This window comes from Melanostigma gelatinosum (assembly GCF_949748355.1).
Source record: "Melanostigma gelatinosum genome assembly, chromosome: 11".
Lineage (NCBI taxonomy): Eukaryota > Metazoa > Chordata > Actinopteri > Perciformes > Zoarcidae > Melanostigma > Melanostigma gelatinosum.
The window spans coordinates 27388360-27410876 of record NC_136644.1 but is presented as its reverse complement, the minus strand read 5'-3'; the positions used below and the strand labels follow the sequence as shown (position 1 = coordinate 27410876).

Genomic DNA, 22517 nt, shown 5'->3' with positions numbered 1-22517 from the left:
CTGAATCATATTTAACGACTGTGGACCGGATGTGAGCTAACGACTGAAGACGCGTTTGTCCGGACCTTGATTTAATGTTTTGGTTCTTGACTCGAGAGACCAGGAAGAGAGGCTAGCTAGTTACTTTACCGGATGAAAGCACAAAAAGAGCCGCAAAACACACCAATTAACTGTTATGATTTGATCATAAACGACGTAATTAAAGGACCGATACTCTTACGTCATTGTAACGCGCCTCGTATACTGTTAAATACTGCTAGCTCGCTTGTTTATTTAGCCATCTGCCAGGATAGTCGCTTGCTAACAGTTATCAGCTAGTTAGCATGGATCCGGCTCATAGATATTTATATTTACTCCTGTTACTGCTGGCTGGCTGCAGAGCGAGGATACACAAGCTCACTCTGAAGGTGAGGCGAATATCTCAAACTACAGGGAAGCTAGCGAGGGAGCTAACGTAGAGTGGTAGCTATCTCAAACTACAGGTGTAGCTAGCTGGGACGCTAACGTAGAGGGCTGGATAGTGAGCTAACGTATAGCTAACGCAGAGGGCTAGCTAGGGAGCTAACGTAGAGCTATTGTAGAGTGGTAGCTATCTCAAACTACAGGGGTAGCTAGCTGGGAAGCTAACGTAGAGCTAGTATTTAATGTTTTGGTCATCAAACGTGATATTTATGTTCCATTTATATTTATGTCATTTCAAGCCAAAACTTAAACAAATTAATAGATTTATGTTACTGTTTTTGGCAATTTGTTAAATTGTTCATGTGCAACTCTTTAATACATTATTATTAAAAAAAATAAATATATATATATATATATATATATATAAAATTATATATAAATATTTGATCTTTTTACTTGTTTATATAAAAATATATATATATATATATTATATATATTCTCGTTATTATTTATCATTTTAAATAAAAAGGTAAATACTTAATAAAGGTAATAAATGAGGAACGCAGCAGTGGTGGAAATAATCCCACATTTATTGAGTAACGTTACTGTGATCAAGTACACGTTATGAGATACTTGTACTTTACTTGAGTATTTTCATTTTCTGCTACTTGATCATTTTAATGACTTAGATTCAGTAATAAAATGATGCATTAATATAGATTAAACTACCAGCAGTATATGAAGGCATTAAAATGAGCTGCAAGTGTTACTTATTATTAATACTTTAATGCATTAAGGCGTCAATAATACTGATGCCCAGTGTTTAAAACATGTAACAAATACATACATAGATATAAATGTACAGAATTATTATTTATTATTCAAATAATAATTATGAATTACAATTAAGTGTAAAACTTTAAAATGCAGCAACAATTAGGTCAAACTGTAAAAAATGACAGTTTATATTTGTATATAGTACATAAACATGGATTTTAATTGAATAGATAGAATATTATTGTACCCACTCTTCAGTACTCTTACTGAAGTGAAACCTAGCATGCAAGACTTCTACTGGTGGAGTATTTCTACACTGAGGTAATACTGTCTGGTGAAGATGAGCAGTGACTGTTAACTGACTGAAGAGTTCTTCTTCTTCCTCTTCTCAGAATGAAACTCGGTTTTCCGTCGACCTCAACACTTTTGGTTTCTACGCTAACGGGACTCTGGATGTCAACCTGCTCTCTCTGCGCCTCCCAGAGCAGGTGGTGGACTACAGCCTGTACCCGGTGAGTTCTACTCCACCCACTGAGCCTGTTCTCTACACCGTTATCAACCACATCTGTGGAGGACCACTGTGGCTCAGTGGTAGAGCAGGGTGGTGCGATACCCGGCTCTGCTGGTCCATGTGTCCTTGAGCAAAACACTTAACCCTAAAAGTGTGTGTGTGTGTGTGTGTGAGTGTGTGTGTGTGTGATGGGCTGAATGATGACAAGTAGCGTGAAAGAGCTTTGAGTGGTCGGAAAGACAAGAAAAGAGATATACAAGTAGGATACTCCTCTTCTCCTCCTCCTAGTATACCATTTCACCATATTCTCTAATTGTCTTCCTCTCAGTGAAGAGACAAACAGTGATTGCCTGTGTAGTTGGAGCTCTTTATACATATTCCTCTTCGTGCCATAAGACACACTGAGTTTGATCCACATCGTCCTCTCTAACAAAGAGATGGCATCCACATGAATACTCGTATAAACAAGTGACGTTGTGCTGAGCTCGGTGAGTATTGAGAGGAATCACTAACAAGTGAACTCATTTTCCTTCTAGCTTGTAGCTGCTTTCACCCGTAACTGGAGCCAGAGAGATAATACATGTGAGGTGTTGAACTCATGAATGTTGTGTTAATACTGAGACTCGCTCTCTTCAGGTGGGTTTCACCCTCTCACGGTCTCGTGTGAATGGAGTCCTGTCCTACACGGTGAGCACAGCCATCATTCATATTTATCTTCCTCCCAGACTGTTACAAGTGATGCTGATCAGCTTATTGATACTTCAGGACGGGTTCAGTGGTGACATGTGACTCTTTTATTTATTCTGTCTCCAGGCGGAGGAGACGGAGACATGCCCGCTCACTCTCACAAAGGTCACCAGCAACGAGCCGCTCATTCTTTTTCTCATCGACATCAAGACGCTCAGGTGTGTATGTGTCAGCACCAGCCTCGGCTAGAGTGTGTAGAGCACCAGCCTCGGCTAGAGTGTGTAGAGCACCAGCCTCGGCTAGAGTGTGTAGAGCACCAGCCTCCGCTAGAGTGTGTAGAGCACCAGCCTCCGCTAGAGTGTGTAGAGCACCAGCCTCCGCTAGTGTGTAGAGCACCAGCCTCCGCTAGAGTGTGTAGAGCACCAGCCTCCGCTAGAGTGTGTAGAGCACCAGCCTCCGCTAGAGTGTGTAGAGCACCAGCCTCCGCTAGAGTGTGTAGAGCACCAGCCTCCGCTAGAGTGTGTAGAGCACCAGCCTCCGCTCGAGTGTGTACAGCACCAGCCTCCGCTAGAGTGTGTACAGCACCAGCCTCCGCTAGAGTGTGTACAGCACCAGCCTCCGCTAGAGTGTGTAGAGCACCAGCCTCCGCTAGTGTGTAGAGCACCAGCCTCCGCTAGTGTGTAGAGCACCAGCCTCCGCTAGAGTGTGTAGAGCACCAGCCTCCGCTAGAGTGTGTAGAGCACCAGCCTCCGCTAGAGTGTGTAGAGCACCAGCCTCCGCTAGAGTGTGTAGAGCACCAGCCTCCGCTAGAGTGTGTAGAGCACCAGCCTCCGCTAGTGTGTAGAGCACCAGCCTCCGCTAGAGTGTGTAGAGCACCAGCCTCCGCTAGAGTGTGTAGAGCACCAGCCTCCGCTAGAGTGTGTAGAGCACCATCCTCCGCTAGAGTGTGTAGAGCACCAGCCTCCGCTAGAGTGTGTAGAGCACCATCCTCCGCTAGAGTGTGTAGAGCACCAGCCTCCGCTAGAGTGTGTAGAGCACCAGCCTCCGCTAGTGTGTAGAGCACCAGCCTCTGCTAGAGTGTGTAGAGCACCAGCCTCCGCTAGTGTGTAGAGCACCAGCCTCTGCTAGAGTGTGTAGAGCACCAGCCTCTGCTAGAGTGTGTAGAGCACCAGCCTCCGCTAGAGTGTGTAGAGCACCAGCCTCCGCTAGTAATGTGACAATAATGATGATAGTTCATGTGAAGGATGACTGTGTGATGTGTGTTTGTAGCGTCAACGTGAGAGCTTTGGGAGAACAGGACAACCTCCTGATAGCAAAGGCTGAGGCTCCTAAAGGTCAGTGTCGCTCACACTATACAACTCTTACAGAAGTGCTTCTCTTTGCATGTTTAAAGTGACAGTAGTGATGTTTAGCAGTGTGGTTGTATGAGGTACTACTGTGTTTCACTACAGTAGATGGAGCAAAGCAATGTACTATTTTAGACTCCTAGAAGAATCGATATCAGTCTAAGTGAACGTTATATTTAGAATATTTTAATCTCTTTACCTTCCTGATGTGGAACTAATGAGTGATGGAATCGTTGTAGGCAGACTGTACTGTGTAATATAGGAGGTAGCTTGTACCTGTGTTTGTTTCCTGTAGGTCTGAGGAAAACCAGGGAGGCTCCTGCTGTTAAACCAAACGCACCAGTTAAACCAGCAACAACCAAACCAGACAACCAGTTGACTCAGAAGGGAGAGGATGCTGCGTCTGTGGAACAGAGCAGAACAGGACCGATGGTAGAAGCTTCACAGGTGGAGGAGAATGAATTCCAGGTAAGAGAGTGTTTCTTTGTGTGATCTGTTTTTCATGAAATCGGTTTCTAATCTGTCTTTGCTTCCAGCTGGAGAAGCTCAAACACGTGACTTTAGCTCTGGACAAAGTTAACGACTCCTACAACTTCAGCGTGAGCACGTCTTTCTTAACCATTCCACGTTGATGTGAAACGGTGTTCTTTGATGTGGTGCACTGATGCATGGCCTCTGTCCCGGTCCCTCCATCCACAGTTCCACATGGTGGTCGGCCTGCTGGCGGAGGGTCTGTACAGCCTCAAGTTCCACTACTGTCAGAACCGGATGCCTGGAATCAAATTCCCCTACTCCTTCGCCGTAAGTAGAGCGCGTGTTGTGTTGGCAGGTGAGCGCTCAGGTGTGTGTGTGTGTGTGTGTGTGTGTGTGTGTGTGTGTGTGTGCGCGTTAACCTTGGACGTATCCTCCGCAGGTGGAGGTGACGGAGAAGAACCCAGGTGGCTACCTGTCTGCAGCAGAGATTCCTCTGTCTCGCCTTTACATCGGTATGGCCGGAGTCTTCTTCACGGCTGCCATGGTCTGGGTGTACACTCTCATGAAGCACAGGTATGCATGCAGGCCCGCTGACAGGAAACAGAATCAGTGTTGTGGAACAGAACCGTACAAGAAAAACACTTTGCAGAGCCATGTTTTGTGAATATCCTGTGAGGTTGTTACAACCCGCACATTATAACGAGACCAGACGCAGATTAATGACACGGTTTAACGTTAACCCTCGCAGTGAATAAAGTTTTACTGAAACGTTCTGCAGAGATGTGATTCTTGAGGCCGTCAGTGTGACTTCAGCATGCAGCAATAAGTGGACCAGAACCAGAAATATTAGGCATTAAGTGGACAGACACAGAGCTGCACACACACACACCACCGATCTCATAATCTCCTGGCGGGAGATAATGATGTCTCTGTGTTTGGTAAACAGCAGGTAACCAGCGTGAGGCTGATTTCACAGTTTTTCTGTCGTCCAAGTTGTGCATTTAAAATAAATATGAATCGTTGATGGTGCTGAAGTCCGACAGGTTGGAAACACGAGCTGTCATATAGTTACATGACTCACGTTTGTCTGTATGATGAGTAATTACCTGAGTGTCTTGTGTAGGGAAATTCCACTTTGCATTAAGTTTTGTAGGAAAAGCTTTATTGAATCTTTTTGGGACTTTTTTTTCTGTCGTCAAAATATAAAAAATGTATCTAATTTAATATAAGGTGCCACAAATTCCAGACGGAAACGGCTAACCCGTCTCTGCTGTGAGTGGAACAGGTGTGATTTGTTGGTACACAGTCAGACCTCAAAACAAAGGACCATTCTGATTCTCTGCTGTATTTAAATATTGCAACATGTTCTGCGCTGTGCTTGTTCTACAGGTACAGTGTGTTTAAGATCCACTGGCTGATGGCAGCACTGGCCTTCACCAAGTCCACCTCATTGGTCTTCCATAGTGTGAGTACACCAGAGCTGGACCACTGGACACACATATCATCACCATAGGATGGATGTCTACAGTCAACACGATGTATATTCACCAACAGTGCTCAATTTACAGTTATTTCTTTATACCACGTATTTGTGGGGCAACCTCTCTGGTGTGGGGCTACCTCTCTGGTGTGGGGCTACCTCTCTGGTGTGGGGCTGCCTCTCTGGTGAGGGGCTACCTCTCTGGTGTGGGGCTGCCTCTCTGGTGTGGGGCTACCTCTCTGGTGTGGGGCTACCTCTCTGGTGTGGGGCTACCTCTCTGGTGTGGGGCTACCTCTCTGGTGTGGGGCTGCCTCTCTGGTGTGGGGCTGCCTCTCTGGTGTGGGGCTACCTCTCCGGTGTGGGGCTGCCTCTCTGGTGTGGGGCTGCCTCTCTGGTGTGGAGCTGCCTCTCTGGTGTGGGGCTACCTCTCCGGTGTGGGGCTACCTCTCTGGTGTGGGGCTGCCTCTCTGGTGTGGGGCTACCTCTCTGGTGTGGGGCTACCTCTCTGGTGTGGGGCTACCTCTCTGGTGTGGGGCTACCTCTCTGGTGTGGGGCTACCTCTCTGGTGTGGGGCTACCTCTCCGGTGTGGGGCTACCTCTCCGGTGTGGGGCTGCCTCTCTGGTGAGGGGCTGCCTCTCTGGTGTGGGGCTGCCTCTCTGGTGTGGGGCTACCTCTCTGGTGTGGGGCTACCTCTCTGGTGTGGGGCTACCTCTCTGGTGTGGGGCTGCCTCTCTGGTGTGGGGCTGCCTCTCTGGTGTGGGGCTACCTCTCTGGTGTGGGGCTGCCTCTCTGGTGTGGGGCTACCTCTCTGGTGTGGGGCTGCCTCTCTGGTGTGGGGCTGCCTCTCTGGTGTGGGGCTGCCTCTCTGGTGTGGGGCTACCTCTCTGGTGTGGGGCTACCTCTCCGGTGTGGGGCTACCTCTCCGGTGTGGGGCTACCTCTCCGGTGTGGGGCTACCTCTCTGGTGTGGGGCTACCTCTCTGGTGTGGGGCTACCTCTCTGGTGTGGGGCTACCTCTCTGGTGTGGGGCTACCTCTCTGGTGTGGGGCTACCTCTCTGGTGTGGGGCTACCTCTCTGGTGTGGGGCAACCTCTCTGGTGTGGGGCTACCTCTCTGGTGTGGGGCTACCTCTCTGGTGTGGGGCTACCTCTCCGGTGTGGGGCTACCTCTCCGGTGTGGGGCTGCCTCTCTGGTGTGGGGCTACCTCTCTGGTGTGGGGCTACCTCTCTGGTGTGGGGCTGCCTCTCTGGTGTGGGGCTGCCTCTCTGGTGTGGGGCTGCCTCTCTGGTGTGGGGCTGCCTCTCTGGTGTGGGGCTACCTCTCCGGTGTGGGGCTACCTCTCTGGTGTGGGGCTGCCTCTCTGGTGAGGGGCTACCTCTCTGGTGTGGGGCTACCTCTCTGGTGTGGGGCTACCTCTCTGGTGTGGGGCTACCTCTCTGGTGTGGGGCTACCTCTCTGGTGTGGGGCAACCTCTCTGGTGTGGGGCAACCTCTCTGGTGTGGGGCAACCTCTCTGGTGTGGGGCAACCTCTCTGGTGTGGGGCTACCTCTCTGGTGTGGGGCTACCTCTCCGGTGTGGGGCTACCTCTCCGGTGTGGGGCTACCTCTCTGGTGTGGGGCTGCCTCTCTGGTGTGGGGCTGCCTCTCTGGTGTGGGGCTACCTCTCTGGTGTGGGGCTGCCTCTCTGGTGTGGGGCTACCTCTCTGGTGTGGGGCTGCCTCTCTGGTGTGGGGCTGCCTCTCTGGTGTGGGGCTACCTCTCTGGTGTGGGGCTACCTCTCTGGTGTGGGGCTGCCTCTCTGGTGTGGGGCTACCTCTCTGGTGTGGGGCTGCCTCTCTGGTGTGGGGCTGCCTCTCCGGTGTGGGGCTGCCTCTCTGGTGTGGGGCTGCCTCTCTGGTGTGGGGCTACCTCTCTGGTGTGGGGCTACCTCTCTGGTGTGGGGCTACCTCTCTGGTGTGGGGCTACCTCTCCGGTGTGGGGCTACCTCTCTGGTGTGGGGCTACCTCTCCGGTGCAATCCGGTGCAATCCAACATCTGCTCTGTTATTTTATTGTGCTGTATATATTGTGCATTCCACACGTTATATTTTACTCTGTAAATTGCTGCTGCTACAATCTAATTTCCCCCTGAGGATGAGTAAAGTGTATATCTATCTTCTTACGGAGTTCTCTCTCTCTCTCTCAGATCAACTATCACTTCATCAACACTGAAGGGCATCCTATTGAAGGCTGGGCCGTCATGTATTACATCACACACCTGTAGGTACAATGTCTCCAGGACATGAATGTTAAAGTCATCCGACACTCTTATTTAGGTATTTCTTTGTTTTGCTGTTTCCAGGCTCAAGGGGGCGCTCCTCTTCATCACTCTGGCACTGATTGGCACCGGCTGGGCTTTCGTTAAGTACATCCTGTCTGACAAGGAGAAGAAGATCTTCATGATCGTCATCCCTCTGCAGGTGTGTACCGGTAGTTGTGTGGGATTATTTCACACCTGGTGAGATTGTTGTGGTGACCCACTCGTCTGTCGTCCTCCAGGTCCTGGCTAATGTGGCCTTCATCATCATCGAGTCCACGGAGGAAGGCTCCAGTGAATACTACCTGTGGAAGGAGATCCTCTTTCTGGTTGACCTCATCTGCTGTGGAGCCATCCTGTTCCCTGTTGTCTGGTCAGTGTGTATGTGTGCGGTCTGTCTAATTTGTATCAGTTACGTCTTCCATTTAAAAAAAAGAAAATCGGTCAGAAAATTGAATCAAGACTAGTTTCAGCACGATGTCGAAGTGACTGGCTGAGTCCATAGAGGCTAGTTGAGATCAGACTGTATGTAAGAAGTGGACGTAGTCATCGTCATGTCACTCGTTGGTTTGTAGACGTTTTGAATTTCGTCGTCGTCATCTTGGATTACGGCCGTCGCCATCTTGTTTTTTGTGCAACCAGTGAACAGGAAGTGACCATATCTGGACTGAGGAGGAGTGACGTAGAGACGGCGTATACGTCTCTGGTAGAGACCTGTCAATCACAGTGTAGCCCCGCCCTAAAGCATCCCCTGCTTTATGGTCTGTGTGACTCTAAATGGACCATAATGTACTAAATGAACATCATGCTGTATTGAAGAAGACTTGAAACTAGAGATTGAGACATAAACTCATGTTTACAATGTTTACTGAGGGAATAAATCAAGAGAGAAGTAGAGTCATTTTCTATAGACTTCTATACAACCAGAGGAGTCGCCCCCTGGTGGACACTAGAGAGAATGCAGCGTTGACACATGAAGCTTTGACTTCACTTTGATCCAGAGGTTGTCTCCTGGTTGAGATGAGAGGATCTTTATGGGCGCTTTTGAGAACCATACAGCGTCCAAAGTGCTTCACTTTCAGGACATTCTATAGGAAAACCGAAAGCTTTAACTTGCTGACAGCAGTAGGAAAGAGGTGTGGTTGTGCTCAGAAGCAGGTGTGATGAGTGGCTCTACCTGTGTGCAGATGGATTTGTAGTTCACAAACATCCCTTTGCTTTTAGGTCCATCCGTCATCTACAGGAAGCTTCCAGCACCGACGGCAAAGGTGAGAATCCTGATCCGTTCCATCTCCAAAGGTTCTGTGAGATTGTAGAGATGCTCATTTCTCTTTCTCTCTTCCAGCTGCCATGAATTTGGAGAAGCTCAAACTGTTCCGGCATTATTACGTGATGGTAAGAGAACGTTTGAACTCAAATATTTACCTTCAGCCAGTACTCATGTTCACTGAGCAGAGCCTGAAGGCATCATAGTGTAACTGAAGTGAACCTCCGTTTTTTAGCCGTTAGCGGTGCTGCTAACGTTACTAGCTCTCCTGTTGGTTAGCCGTTAGCGGTGCTGCTAACGTTACTAGCTCTCCTCCTGTTGGTTAGCCGTTAGCGGTGCTGCTAACGTTGCTAGCTCTCCTCCTGTTGGTCTAAACACTGATTGGTTGTTTACAATGAAACATGATCAGAGACGTTAACTTTATTTACACTCTGAATGTTAAACTGATTTAATCAGCGGGTCACGTGACTCTGTGGTCACGTGACTCTGGTCATTCTATATCCAAAAGGCCGCCTCACTGCTGATTTAGAGGCTGTTTTTTGGCGGATAAAGACTGGAGTGTTGGTTCCCTCTGACCTGGTGAACGTGTGTTCTTCTTAGATTGTGTGTTATATCTACTTCACGAGGATCATAGCCATTCTGCTGAAGGTCACGATGCCGTTCCAGTGGCAGTGGTGCTACGAGGTGAGACGACGACAAACAGATACACATCCATTCCTGTTTCAGGCTCCACTCTTCTGAAGCTAATGCTAGCTGCTGAGCTCCAGTGTTCCTGTTGGTCCTCATTGAACACCTTCTCTTGTGTCTTCAGTTCCTGGTGGAGGTCTCCACTCTGATCTTCTTCGTGTTGACGGGCTACAAGTTCCGCCCGGCGTCCAACAACCCGTATCTCCAGCTCCCTCTGGACGAGGAGGACGTAGAGATGGACGAAGTGTAAGTTCACCCTTCAGTTTACCAAGAGACTCCCATCAGGTCCTCATCCATCCATCCATCGCTTTACCTCTTTATCCATCGATCCATCCCTCCCGCTCCCCCCCTCATCACGTGTTTAACTGATGGCGTCTCCCCCCTCTGTCTCCCCCTCTCTCTCTAGAGTGACTGAGTCAGGAGCTCTGGAGGGAATTTCCAAAGTCAAGAAAACGTGCAACGGTCGTGATCGTCAGAAAGAGTCCACCTTGTGAGCAAGAAGTTGGATCTTTTTCTTTCATTTTTTCGGGGTGGGGGGGGGTGTCAGCTGGTACCCCCCCCCCCTCCCCCCCCCCCTCCCAGTGACGGCTCTCCTCTGGAACTGTGATGGTGTCAGTGGTCGTGTCCACTGTCTATGCAACAGACTGAGACGAGCTCCAAAGATGGAGATGGCTTTAGAGACGTTCTTCTGAGGACTCGTGGTTTGTTTCTTCCCTTTGGAGACAGCGGCCCGTTCTCAGGTCAAAGTTTAATCAATACACAAATAGATATTTCAAATTTAGGTCACCGACGTGTCGTCTCTTCTTCCATCGGTTCCTCTACAACTTCTTCACCGCTGTCCTGAGATCTGTCATCAGTCTCAAGACCACGTTTTGTTTTTACTCAGTCAGACACCACAGGACTCTGGATTTTAATTCAAGACCACGACCGCGTGGAAATCACAAAACTGTCATTTATTTAACGTCATAAGAGAGGCTAAGCCCCGCCCCTTCCACGCTTCCCCATTGGACCTTATTTTGTAAAAAAAACAAATATCTCCAGTCGTCGGATGTCGAACCTGTTTCATCCAGAGGTGATAGAACAGCGTAGCTTCAGAGAGTTTACGACCAAATGCAACTTTGTTGACGTGCAGAATTATTATTTTAACGTACAAACATCGTGTGTGTAATTATGGAACAATTCAACGGTCTCTTGTTGACTAGCGTACATGTATAGGGGGCGGGGCTTAGCTTCTCTAATACCGTGTACGGATGTAGAACTTCCTGCTTACAAATGTAACCAATAACGTGACTCGTGTCCAATAACACTCTAAACAAACGGTGGGAGTACTGGTCTCGTACTGGTCTCGTACTGGGTCCTCGTACTGGTCTCGTACTGGTCTCGTACTGGGTCTCGTACGGGGGTCTCGTACTGGGTCCTCGCACTGGGTCCTCGCACTGGGTCCTCGTACTGGGTCCTCGTACTGGGTCCTCGTACTGGGACTCGTACGGGGTCTCGTACTGGGTCCTCGTACTGGGTCCTCGTACTGGGACTCGTACGGGGTCTCGTACTGGTCCTCGTACTGGGTCCTCGTACTGGGTCCTCGTACTGGGGTCTCGTACTGGGACACGTACTGGGTCCTCGTACTGGGTCCTCGTACTGGGTCCTCGTACTGGTCCTCGTACTGGACCTCGTACTGGGTCCTCGTACTGGGACTCGTACGGGGTCCCGTACTGGTCTGGCTGGTCTCAAGACTTCTCTTTACTCCCCATCTGTCTGATCAGCGTATTGACTTTCATGTGTCAATATATTCACTTTCTTTGCATATTGAAAAGTCATATTTCAGTATTTTGTGTTGGACTTCCTCCCGCTGCTGTAATTTAGTGCTTCAGTGATCGTTTCTGGATTTATCTTTGCGTTTTGGTTTTTACCTCCGTGCTCTTGATGTGAAGCTTATTTTGGTACTTGTTGGTTTTGTAAATACTTCGGAGACGTGCCGCCTCATGAGGCTTCGTAGACGCTGAAGATCAGCTGTGTGTGACGAGGGAAGCGTCACAATAAAGATGTTCATACGAGTCGTGTTCAACAGCTGTTCATGGTTTCAATGTTGACTTTCTTGTTCTTATCGTATTATATTTAAACTTTGGTCTCGTGATGTTTGCGTTTCTTTATATTTAGGCTGAATGATGGAAAGTAAATGTTTGGGGAACAATGAACTCATAACAAGTTGATTATCAAACGGTGTACAAATATTAAATATGAACGACAATTTAAAAAACACTTTCTTCAGTTTTCAAAAATCCAGACTTTGATGATTTTTATTTATTTATTTTTAAAGTTCTGTTAGAAATTTAAAGACTTTCGACCAATCAGAACCCATGATGCGGCTTCAGCCGAGGTCTCGCGTCCACCCAAGTGATTTGATAATTAATATGCTCGTTATGACGGCCAGGATCAACGATGAGGTGAAGACGTTCTGCTGGTGGAGGGATACAGCCGAGAGGCCAATTCTAGCTCCTAATGCAGAATCCTACGTCTCCCATAATGCAACTCAACAGCGTCTTTATGTGTGAGGCACCCAGCCCGGTACACGCCCATATTCTCATCGTATATCATTTATTATTAATTGGTATCCTCAGACCCTTGAGTCAGAGGAAGAACGTTGTTAGAGAGCTCAGGAACACGACAGAGCGACGTAACGAAAGTGTTCTGGTGTGTAACCCGAGCACCAGAGACTTCTTCAGCTTGTTTCTGTGTTTGAGCATCACTGAGCAGGTTTTAACTGTTTTATTGTAAAGTGTCCCAAATGTTCCACTCAACGAATGTAAATGCAGACTTCTCCATCTGAGCTTCTTCCTCTGAGGGACGAGGACCGACGTGGACTCAGATGTGTTCTGGGAAATATATATGAAAATATATCTATATATTTATGCAGACTTCATGATGCAAACATAATACAGACTTCATGATACAAACATCATAGACTTCATGATACAGACTTCATGATGCAAACATAATACAGACTTCATGATGCAAACATAATACAGACTTCATGATACAGACTTCATGATGCAAACATAATACAGACTTCATGATGCAAACATAATACAGACTTCATAATACAGACTTCATGATGCAAACATGATACAGACTTCATGATACAGACTTCATGATGCAGACTTCATGATGCAGACTTCATGATGCAGACTTCATGATGCAGACTTCATGATGCAGACTTCATGATGCAAACATAATACAGACTTTATGATACAAACATCATAGACTTCATGATACAGACTTCATGATGCAAACATGATACAGACTTCATGATACAGACTTCATGATGCAGACTTCATGATACAGACTTCATGATACAGACTTCATGATGCAGACTTCATGATGCAAACATAATACAGACTTTATGATACAAACATCATAGACTTCATGATACAGACTTCATGATGCAGACTTCATGATGCAAACATAATACAGACTTCATGATGCAAACATAATACAGACTTCATGATGCAAACATAATACAGACTTCATGATACAGACTTCATGATGCAGACTTCATGATGCAAACATAATACAGACTTCATGATGCAAACATAATACAGACTTCATGATGCAAACATAATACAGACTTCATGATGCAAACATAATACAGACTTCATGATGCAAACATAATACAGACTTCATGATGCAAACATAATACAGACTTCATGATACAGACTTCATGATGCAAACATGATACAGACTTCATGATACAGACTTCATGATGCAAACATCATAGACTTCATGATGCAGACTTCATGATGCAAACAATACAGATGTTATGATACAAACATCATAGACTTCATGATGCAGACTTCATGATACAGACTTCATGATACAGACTTCATGATGCAGACTTCATGATGCAAACATAATACAGACTTCATGATGCAGACTTCATGATACAAACATCATAGACTTCATGATACAGACTTCATGATGCAGACTTCATGATGCAAACAATACAGACTTCATGATGCAAACATAATACAGACTTCATGATACAGACTTCATGATGCAGACTTCATGATGCAAACAATACAGACTTCATGATGCAAACATGATACAGACTTCATGATGCAGACTTCATGATACAAACATCGACTTCATGATACAGACTTCATGATGCAAACATAATACAGACTTCATGATACAGACTTCATGATGCAGACTTCATGATGCAAACATAATACAGACTTCATGATGCAGACTTCATGATGCAGACTTCATGATGCAAACATAATACAGACTTCATGATACAGACTTCATGATGCAGACTTCATGATGCAGACTTCATGATGCAGACTTCATGATGCAAACATAATACAGACTTCATGATACAGACTTCATGATGCAGACTTCATGATACAGACTTCATGATGCAGACTTCATGATGCAGACTTCATGATGCAGACTTCATGATACAAACATCATATACTTCATGATACAGACTTCATGATGCAGACTTCATGATGCAGACTTCATGATACAAACATACAGACTTCATGATACAAACATCATAGACTTCATGATACAGACTTCATGATGCAGACTTCATGATACAAACATCATAGACTTCATGATACAGACTTCATGATGCAGACTTCATGATGCAGACTTCATGATACAAACATACAGACTTCATGATACAAACATCATAGACTTCATGATGCAGACTTCATGATGCAAACATAATACAGACTTCATGATGCAAACATAATACAGACTTCATGATGCAGACTTCATGATACAAACATACAGACTTCATCATACAGACTTCATGATGCAGACTTCATGATGCAAATATCATACAGACTTCATGATGCAGACTTCATGATGCAAACATAATACAGACTTCATGATGCAGACTTCATGATACAAACATACAGACTTCAGCATACAGACTTCATGATGCAGACTTCATGATGCAAACATCATACAGACTTCATGATGCAAATATCATACAGACTTCATGATGCAGACTTCATGATACAAACATAATACAGACTTCATGATGCAAACATAATACAGACTTCATGATGCAAACATAATACAGACTTCATGATGCAGACTTCATGATGCAAATATCATACAGACTTCATAATGCAAACATAATACAGACTTCATGATGGAAACATAATACAGACTTCATGATACAGACTTCATAATGCAAACATAATACAGACTTCATGATGCAAACATAATACAGACTTCATGATACAGACTTCATAATGCAAACATAATACAGACTTCATGATGCAAACATAATACAGACTTCATGATGCAAACATAATACAGACTTCATGATGCAAACATAATACAGACTTCATGATGCAAACATAATACAGACTTCATGATGCAAACATAATACAGACTTCATGATGCAAACATAATACAGACTTCATAATACAGACTTCATGATGCAAACATAATACAGACTTCATGATGCAGACTTCATAATGCAAACATAATACAGACTTCATAATACAGACTTCATAATGCAAACATAATACAGACTTCATGATGGAAACATAATACAGACTTCATGATACAGACTTCATAATGCAAACATAATACAGACTTCATGATGCAAACATAATACAGACTTCATGATGCAAACATAATACAGACTTCATGATACAGACTTCATAATGCAAACATAATACAGACTTCATGATGCAAACATAATACAGACTTCATGATGCAAACATAATACAGACTTCATGATGCAAACATAATACAGACTTCATGATGCAAACATAATACAGACTTCATGATGCAAACATAATACAGACTTCATGATGCAAACATAATACAGACTTCATAATACAGACTTCATGATGCAAACATAATACAGACTTCATGATGCAGACTTCATAATGCAAACATAATACAGACTTCATAATACAGACTTCATAATGCAAACATAATACAGACTTCATGATGCAAACATAATACAGACTTCATGATGCAAACATAATACAGACTTCATGATGCAAACATGATACAGACTTCATGATGCAAACTTCATGATGCAAATATCATACAGACTTCATGATGCAAACATAATACAGACTTCAGTTCAAAGTTCAAAGTTCACTTTATTGTCAAAGTTTCCACATGTGTTATGCATACAGAAAATTCGAAATGCCGTTTCTCGCAGTCCCACAGTGTAATATAGACATGAACATATAACATATAATAGAAAAAATAGAATAAAGTTAAGAACATAAGGGCCTAGATAAAGGATTAACAAGTAGCAGCAGAGAATAAAAAGTGACTGGTGCTGGATGAGGGAAGGGTGTGTGAGGGGGGTATTTGTTCGTAGCAGCAGAGAATAAAAAATTAAAATAAATAAATAGAAAAAGTGACTGGTGCTGGATGAGGGAAGGGGTGTGAGGGGGAGTAGATGTCCCGGTATGTTCCATTTGAGGCAGTGGGGAAAGGTGGGTGAGGGGGAGGGTAGAGAGGTCAGGGGAGAGATGGCAGGGGGGGAGAGAGGGGGAGCGAGAGGAGAGAGGGAGGGAGAGAGTTCAGCATCCTGACCGCCTGGTGGAAGAAGCTGTTCCTCAGCCGGGTAGAGCTCGAACGGAGACTGCGGAACCTTCTCCCTGAAGGCAGGAGGCTGAAGAGGCTGTTGGAGGGGTGGGTGGGGTCACCCGCAATGCCGAGTGCTTTGCGGGTGAGGCGGGTGTTGTAAATGTCCTGTAGTGTAGGGAGTGAGACTCCGATGATCCTCTGGGCAGAGTTCACAATGCGCTGCAGGCTCTTGCGGTTGGAGGCGGTGCAGCTTCCGAACCACAGCGTGATGCAGCTGCTGAGGATGCTCTCAGTGGCGCCTCGGTAGAATGAGAGCATGATGGGGGGGGGGCTCCTGCTCGCTTGAGCTTCCTGATGAAGTACAGGCGTTGCTGGGCCTTCTTTGCCAGTGCAGTGGTGTTGCTGTTCCAGGTGAGGTCATCTGTGATTGTCACACCCAGGAATTTGGTGCTGCTCACCTGTTCCACAGCAGCACCATTGATGGTCAGAGGGAGGGGGGGTTGGGAGTGGGTTCTCCTGAAGTCAACAACAATCTCCTTTGTTTTCCCCACATTGAGGAAGAGATTGTTATTTTGGCACCAACGGACCAGCTGGTTCACTTCCTTCCTGTAGTTAGTCTCATCGTTGTGGCTGATGAGACCTACCACGGTAGTGTCGTCAGCGAACTTCACGATGTGGTTGGAGCTGTAGTTGGGTTTACAGTCATGGGTCAGCAGGGTGAAGAGAAGGGGGCTGAGCACACAACCTTGGGGGGCCCCCGTACTCAGTGTTAGTGTGTTCGAAGTGTTGTTGTTGACCCGAACAGCTTGTGGTCTCTCTGTGAGGAAGTCCAACAACCAGTTGCAGAGAGAGGGGCTGAGGCCCAGGTCTGTAAGTTTACACACAAGCTGCTGGGGGATGATTGTATTGAATGCTGAGCTGAAATCTATGAACAGCATTCTGACGTAGGAGTTCTTAGTGTCCAGGTGTGTGAGGGCTGGGTGTAGAGCGGAGGAGATTGCATCCTCTGTGGACCGTTTAGTTCGGTAAGCAAACTGAAACGGGTCCAGGGAGGGAGGAAGGGTGGATTTGATCTGCTTCATGACCAGCCTTTCGAAACACTTCATGATGGTAGAAGTCAATGCGACGGGGCGGTAGTCGTTGAAGCAGGCTGGAGATGACTTCTTCGGCACAGGAATGATGGTGGTTTCCTTGAAGCACGTGGGAACAACAGCCTGGCTCAGGGAGGTGTTAAAGATGTCGGTGAGGACATCCGTGAGCTCCTCTGCGCAGTCCCTCAGCACACGACCAGGAATGTTGTCAGGTCCCGCAGCCTTGCGGGTATTAATCCTCAGCAGTGTGCTCCTCACACTGGCTGGGGACAGGCACAGAGCCTGGTCGTCGGTGGGGGGGGTGGTTTTCTGCGCAGGTGTGTTGTTCTGTGCTTCGAAGCGTGCAAAGAAGCCATTGAGGTTGTTAAGCAGGGAGGTGTGACTGTCACAGGTCTGTGGCGGTAGTTTGTAGTCCGTTATGGTCCTAATGCCCTGCCACAGGCTCCGTGAGTCCCTGCTGTCTTTGAAATGTCCTGTGATTTTCCTGGTGTACAGTCGTTTAGCTTTCCTGATGCCACGGCACAGGTCAGCCCTGGCTGCTCCCAGCCCAGCTGGGTCTCCAGCTCTGAAGGCGGTGTCGCGAGCCTTGAGCAGTGTGCGGACCTCCCCTGTCAGCCATGGCTTCTGGTTGGCTCGGATGGTGATGGCTCTGGTGGTAGTTACATCATCAATGCACTTGGTGATGTAACCTGTGACTGTCTCTGTGTATTCTTGAATGTTAATGTGATGGTTGTAGGTGGCTGCCTGCTTGAACATGTCCCAGTCTGTAGTACCAAAGCAGTCCTGAAGTGCAGCAGTACTGTCCTCTGGCCACACCCGTACCTGTTTTGAAACCGGTTTGGTAACCTTTACCCTTGCTCTGTAGGCCGGTTCCAGCAAGACAGTGAGGTGGTCGGAGAGGCCAATGTGGGGGAGGGGGGACGCCTTGTACGCTCCCTTGATCGATGTGTAGACTAGGTCTAATTTGTTGTTTTCCCTGGTTGGAAAATCAACATGCTGGTATATTTTAGGCAGAACAGTTTTTAGGTTAGCATGGTTGAAGTCTCCAGCAACGATGAGAATGCCGTCTGGGTGTGCTGTCTGTTGCTCACTGATGGCTCTGTAAAGTTCACTGAGTGCCTCCTCTCTGTCCTTGTTGTTGGGGCTCGGAGGTATATAAACAGCCACCAGTAGAATGGCTGAAAACTCCCTCGGCAGGTAAAAAGGACGGCACTTTAAAACCATAAACTCCACCAGCGGGGAACAGTGTTGGTTAACAACAATAGCGTCTCGACACCAAGCATCACTGATGTAAACACACACACCGCCGCCGCGGGACTTTCCCACGCTAACTATGTCTCTGTCTGCTCGGTAGCATGTTAGCTTGTCCAGTTGAATAGCGGAGTCCGGGATGTTGTGGTGGAGCCATGTTTCCGTGAACACGTAAACACAGCAGTCCCTCACCTCACGCTTGGTTCTGAGTAGCCGTATATTGTCCATCTTGTTGTCCAGTGAACGGACATTTGCCATGAGTAATGTTGGAATTGCCGGCTTGTGTGGGCTAGCCGCTAGCCTAGCCCGGATACCTCCACGCTTTCCCCGCTTTTGCTTCCTCTCGCACCGCTTGCGCGGTCTCCTTACCGGGTGGGGGTTGACACAATGGGGGGAGCAGAGAAGTCCCAGGCTGCTAAGATCCACGGAGAGTTTGGCTTCCAAGTTGAAGAAAGTTGTACTTTTTCCAAGAAGAAACTCACGGCTGTATTGTTGTGTTTTGCGATATAAGTCCGTCGGGCATGACGAACACAGCGGCAGACTAGACAAACTAGACGAAAAAGACGAAAAAGACGAAAACACTGTTTTTCCGGGGCCGCGAGGGGCCGCTGCGACTGCTCGCGCCGCCAACATGAAGATATTCATGATGCAAACATAATACAGACTTCATGATGCAGACTTCATGATGCAAATATCATACAGACTTCATGATGCAAATATCATACAGACTTCATGATGCAAACATAATACAGACTTCATGATGCAAACATAATACAGACTTCATGATGCAAACATGATACAGACTTCATGATGCAAACTTCATGATGCAAATATCATACAGACTTCATGATGCAAACATGATACAGACTTCATGATGCAAACTTCATGATGCAAATATCATACAGACTTCATGATGCAAACATAATACAGACTTCATGATGCAAACATAATACAGACTTCATGATGCAAACATGATACAGACTTCATGATGCAAACTTCATGATGCAAATATCATACAGACTTCATGATACAAACATAATACAGACTTCATGATGCAGACTTCATGATACAGACTTCATGATGCAGACTTCATGATACAGACTTCATGATACAGACTTCATGATGCAGACTTCATGATACAAACATAATACAGACTTCATGATGCAGACTTCATGATGCAGACTTCATGATGCAAACATCATACAGACTTCATGATACAGACTTCATGATGCAGACTTCATGATGCAAACATCATACAGACTTCATGATGCAAACATAATACAGACTTCATGATACAGACTTCATGATGCAGACTTCATGATGCAAACATCATACAGACTTCATGATGCAAACATCATACAGACTTCATGATACAGACTTCATGATGCAGACTTCATGATACAGACTTCATGATACAGACTTGATGATACAGACTTCATGATGCAGACTTGATGATACAGACTTCATGATACAGACTTCATGATGCAGACTTCATGATGCAAACATCATACAGACTTCATGATACAGACTTCATGATGCAGACTTCATGATGCAAACATCATACAGACTTCATGATGCAGACTTCATGATGCAGACTTCATGATGCAGACTTCATGATGCAAACATCATACAGACTTCATGATGCAAACATCATACAGACTTCATGATACAGACTTCATGATACAGACTTCATGATGCAGACTTCATGATACAGACTTCATGATACAGACTTCATGATACAGACTTCATGATGCAGACTTCATGATACAGACTTCATGATACAGACTTCATGATGCAAACATAATACAGACTTCATGATGCAGACTTCATGATGCAGACTTCATGATACAAACATAATACAGACTTTATGATGCAGACTTTATGATACAGACTTCATGATACAAACATGATGCAGACTTCATGATGCAGACTTCATGATGCAAACATACAGACTTCATGATGCAGACTTCATGATGCAAACATAATACAGACTTCATGATGCAGACTTCATGATGCAGACTTCATGATGCAGACTTCATGATGCAAACATAATACAGACTTCATGATGCAGACTTCATGATGCAAACATAATACAGACTTCATGATGCAGACTTCATGATGCAGACTTCATGATGCAGACTTCATGATACAAACATCATACAGACTTCATGATGCAGACTTCATGATGCAGACTTCATGATACAAACATAATACAGATTTCATGATGCAGACTTCATGATGCAGACTTCATGATGCAGACTTCATGATGCAGACTTCATGATACAGACTTCATGATGCAAACATCATACAGACTTCATGATGCAGACTTCATGATACAAACATCATACAGACTTCATGATGCAGACTTCATGATGCAAACATAATACAGACTTCATGATGCAGACTTCATGATGCAGACTTCATGATGCAGACTTCATGATACAAACATCATACAGACTTCATGATGCAGACTTCATGATGCAAACATCATACAGACTTCATGATACAGACTTCATGATGCAGACTTCATGATGCAAACATCATACAGACTTCATGATGCAGACTTCATGATACAAACATCATACAGACTTCATGATGCAGACTTCATGATGCAGACTTCATGATGCAGGACTACATGATACAGACTTCATGATGCAAACATCATACAGACTTCATGATGCAGACTTCATGATGTAGACTTTATGATGCAGACTTCATGATGCAGACTTTACGATGCAGACTTTATGATACAGACTTCATGCTACAAACATCATACAGATGCAGACTTCATGATACATATTCCATGATGCAGACTTCATGATACAGACTTCATGATGCAGACTTCATGATGCAGATTTCATGATGCAGACTGCTGCAGCCAGGATCTCATCATGTGTCTCCCTCCCTCCCACCCCCCCCCCCCCCCCCCCCCTCCCCCCCTCACTGCAGTCCGTCAGAGTGCAGCAGACTGCAGTGTCTCTCCTCCTCACGCTCGGTGCCGGTACAATGTGAGTACCAGCTCTCATCTATTCTTCTCATAATAATAAGAACTTATGTATAGAATAGATATCACACGGGCAACATTGTTTCACCACAGCTGCTGTTTACGTCAGAGACTTTTGTGCAGCGTCACGCACAGTAAAGTTGAGCTTTGAGCATTTTAACGGGCGGCTGTGAAACTGGTTCTATTCTGGTCTTTAAAGAACCTCATTGTTTCTAACCTGGACCAGAGCGGAGACTAAATGAGGTATGATGAAGAGGTCAGGTATGATGAAGAGGTCAGGTATGATGAAGAGGTCAGGTATGATGAAGAGGATGTAATGCACGCGGCTTATCCATGACCTCAAAATGTCTTTGATGTTGAGAAGCAGAGCATGATGATGATGCAGCAGATTTCTCTCTCTCTCTCTCTGAGTGGAAGGAGGTGTGCGGAGCTGCAGGAGCAGGGTTTTGAGAGCGAGAATTAACGATTTTTCGACATTTTTCTTCGTTGGGTGATGTTTGGGATGATAGTGTAGTGTAGTGTGGAGGGTTCACGGGGTTTGTGTGCACTTTTAGGGTCTTTGTTTGGGGGTGTTTGTAGCCGATCAGCGCGAGCTGTCGGCGGCTAGGCGCCGCCATGAGCCTCAGTGATTTGACCAGGAAGCACGGGGTGCGGATCCCGCCGCTGTTCG

At 45.9% G+C, this 22517-nt stretch overlaps 1 protein-coding gene across 1 annotated transcript; it reads left to right on the top strand.

Annotated features, from left to right (window-relative positions):
• Positions 1-104: 104 nt before the first annotated feature.
• gpr108 (G protein-coupled receptor 108) lies at positions 105-10466 on the top strand. Its single transcript, XM_079278418.1, has 18 exons — positions 105-407; positions 1572-1691; positions 2327-2377; positions 2504-2595; positions 3647-3711; positions 4019-4191; positions 4260-4322; positions 4423-4524; positions 4637-4770; positions 5587-5662; positions 7861-7934; positions 8017-8134; positions 8214-8344; positions 9196-9239; positions 9317-9366; positions 9839-9922; positions 10050-10171; positions 10332-10466. Exons 1-18 carry the CDS (start codon positions 324-326, stop codon positions 10417-10419), a joined length of 1671 nt encoding a protein of 556 aa, XP_079134544.1. The 5' UTR covers positions 105-323; the 3' UTR covers positions 10420-10466.
• The last annotated feature ends 12051 nt before the right edge of the window (positions 10467-22517 follow it).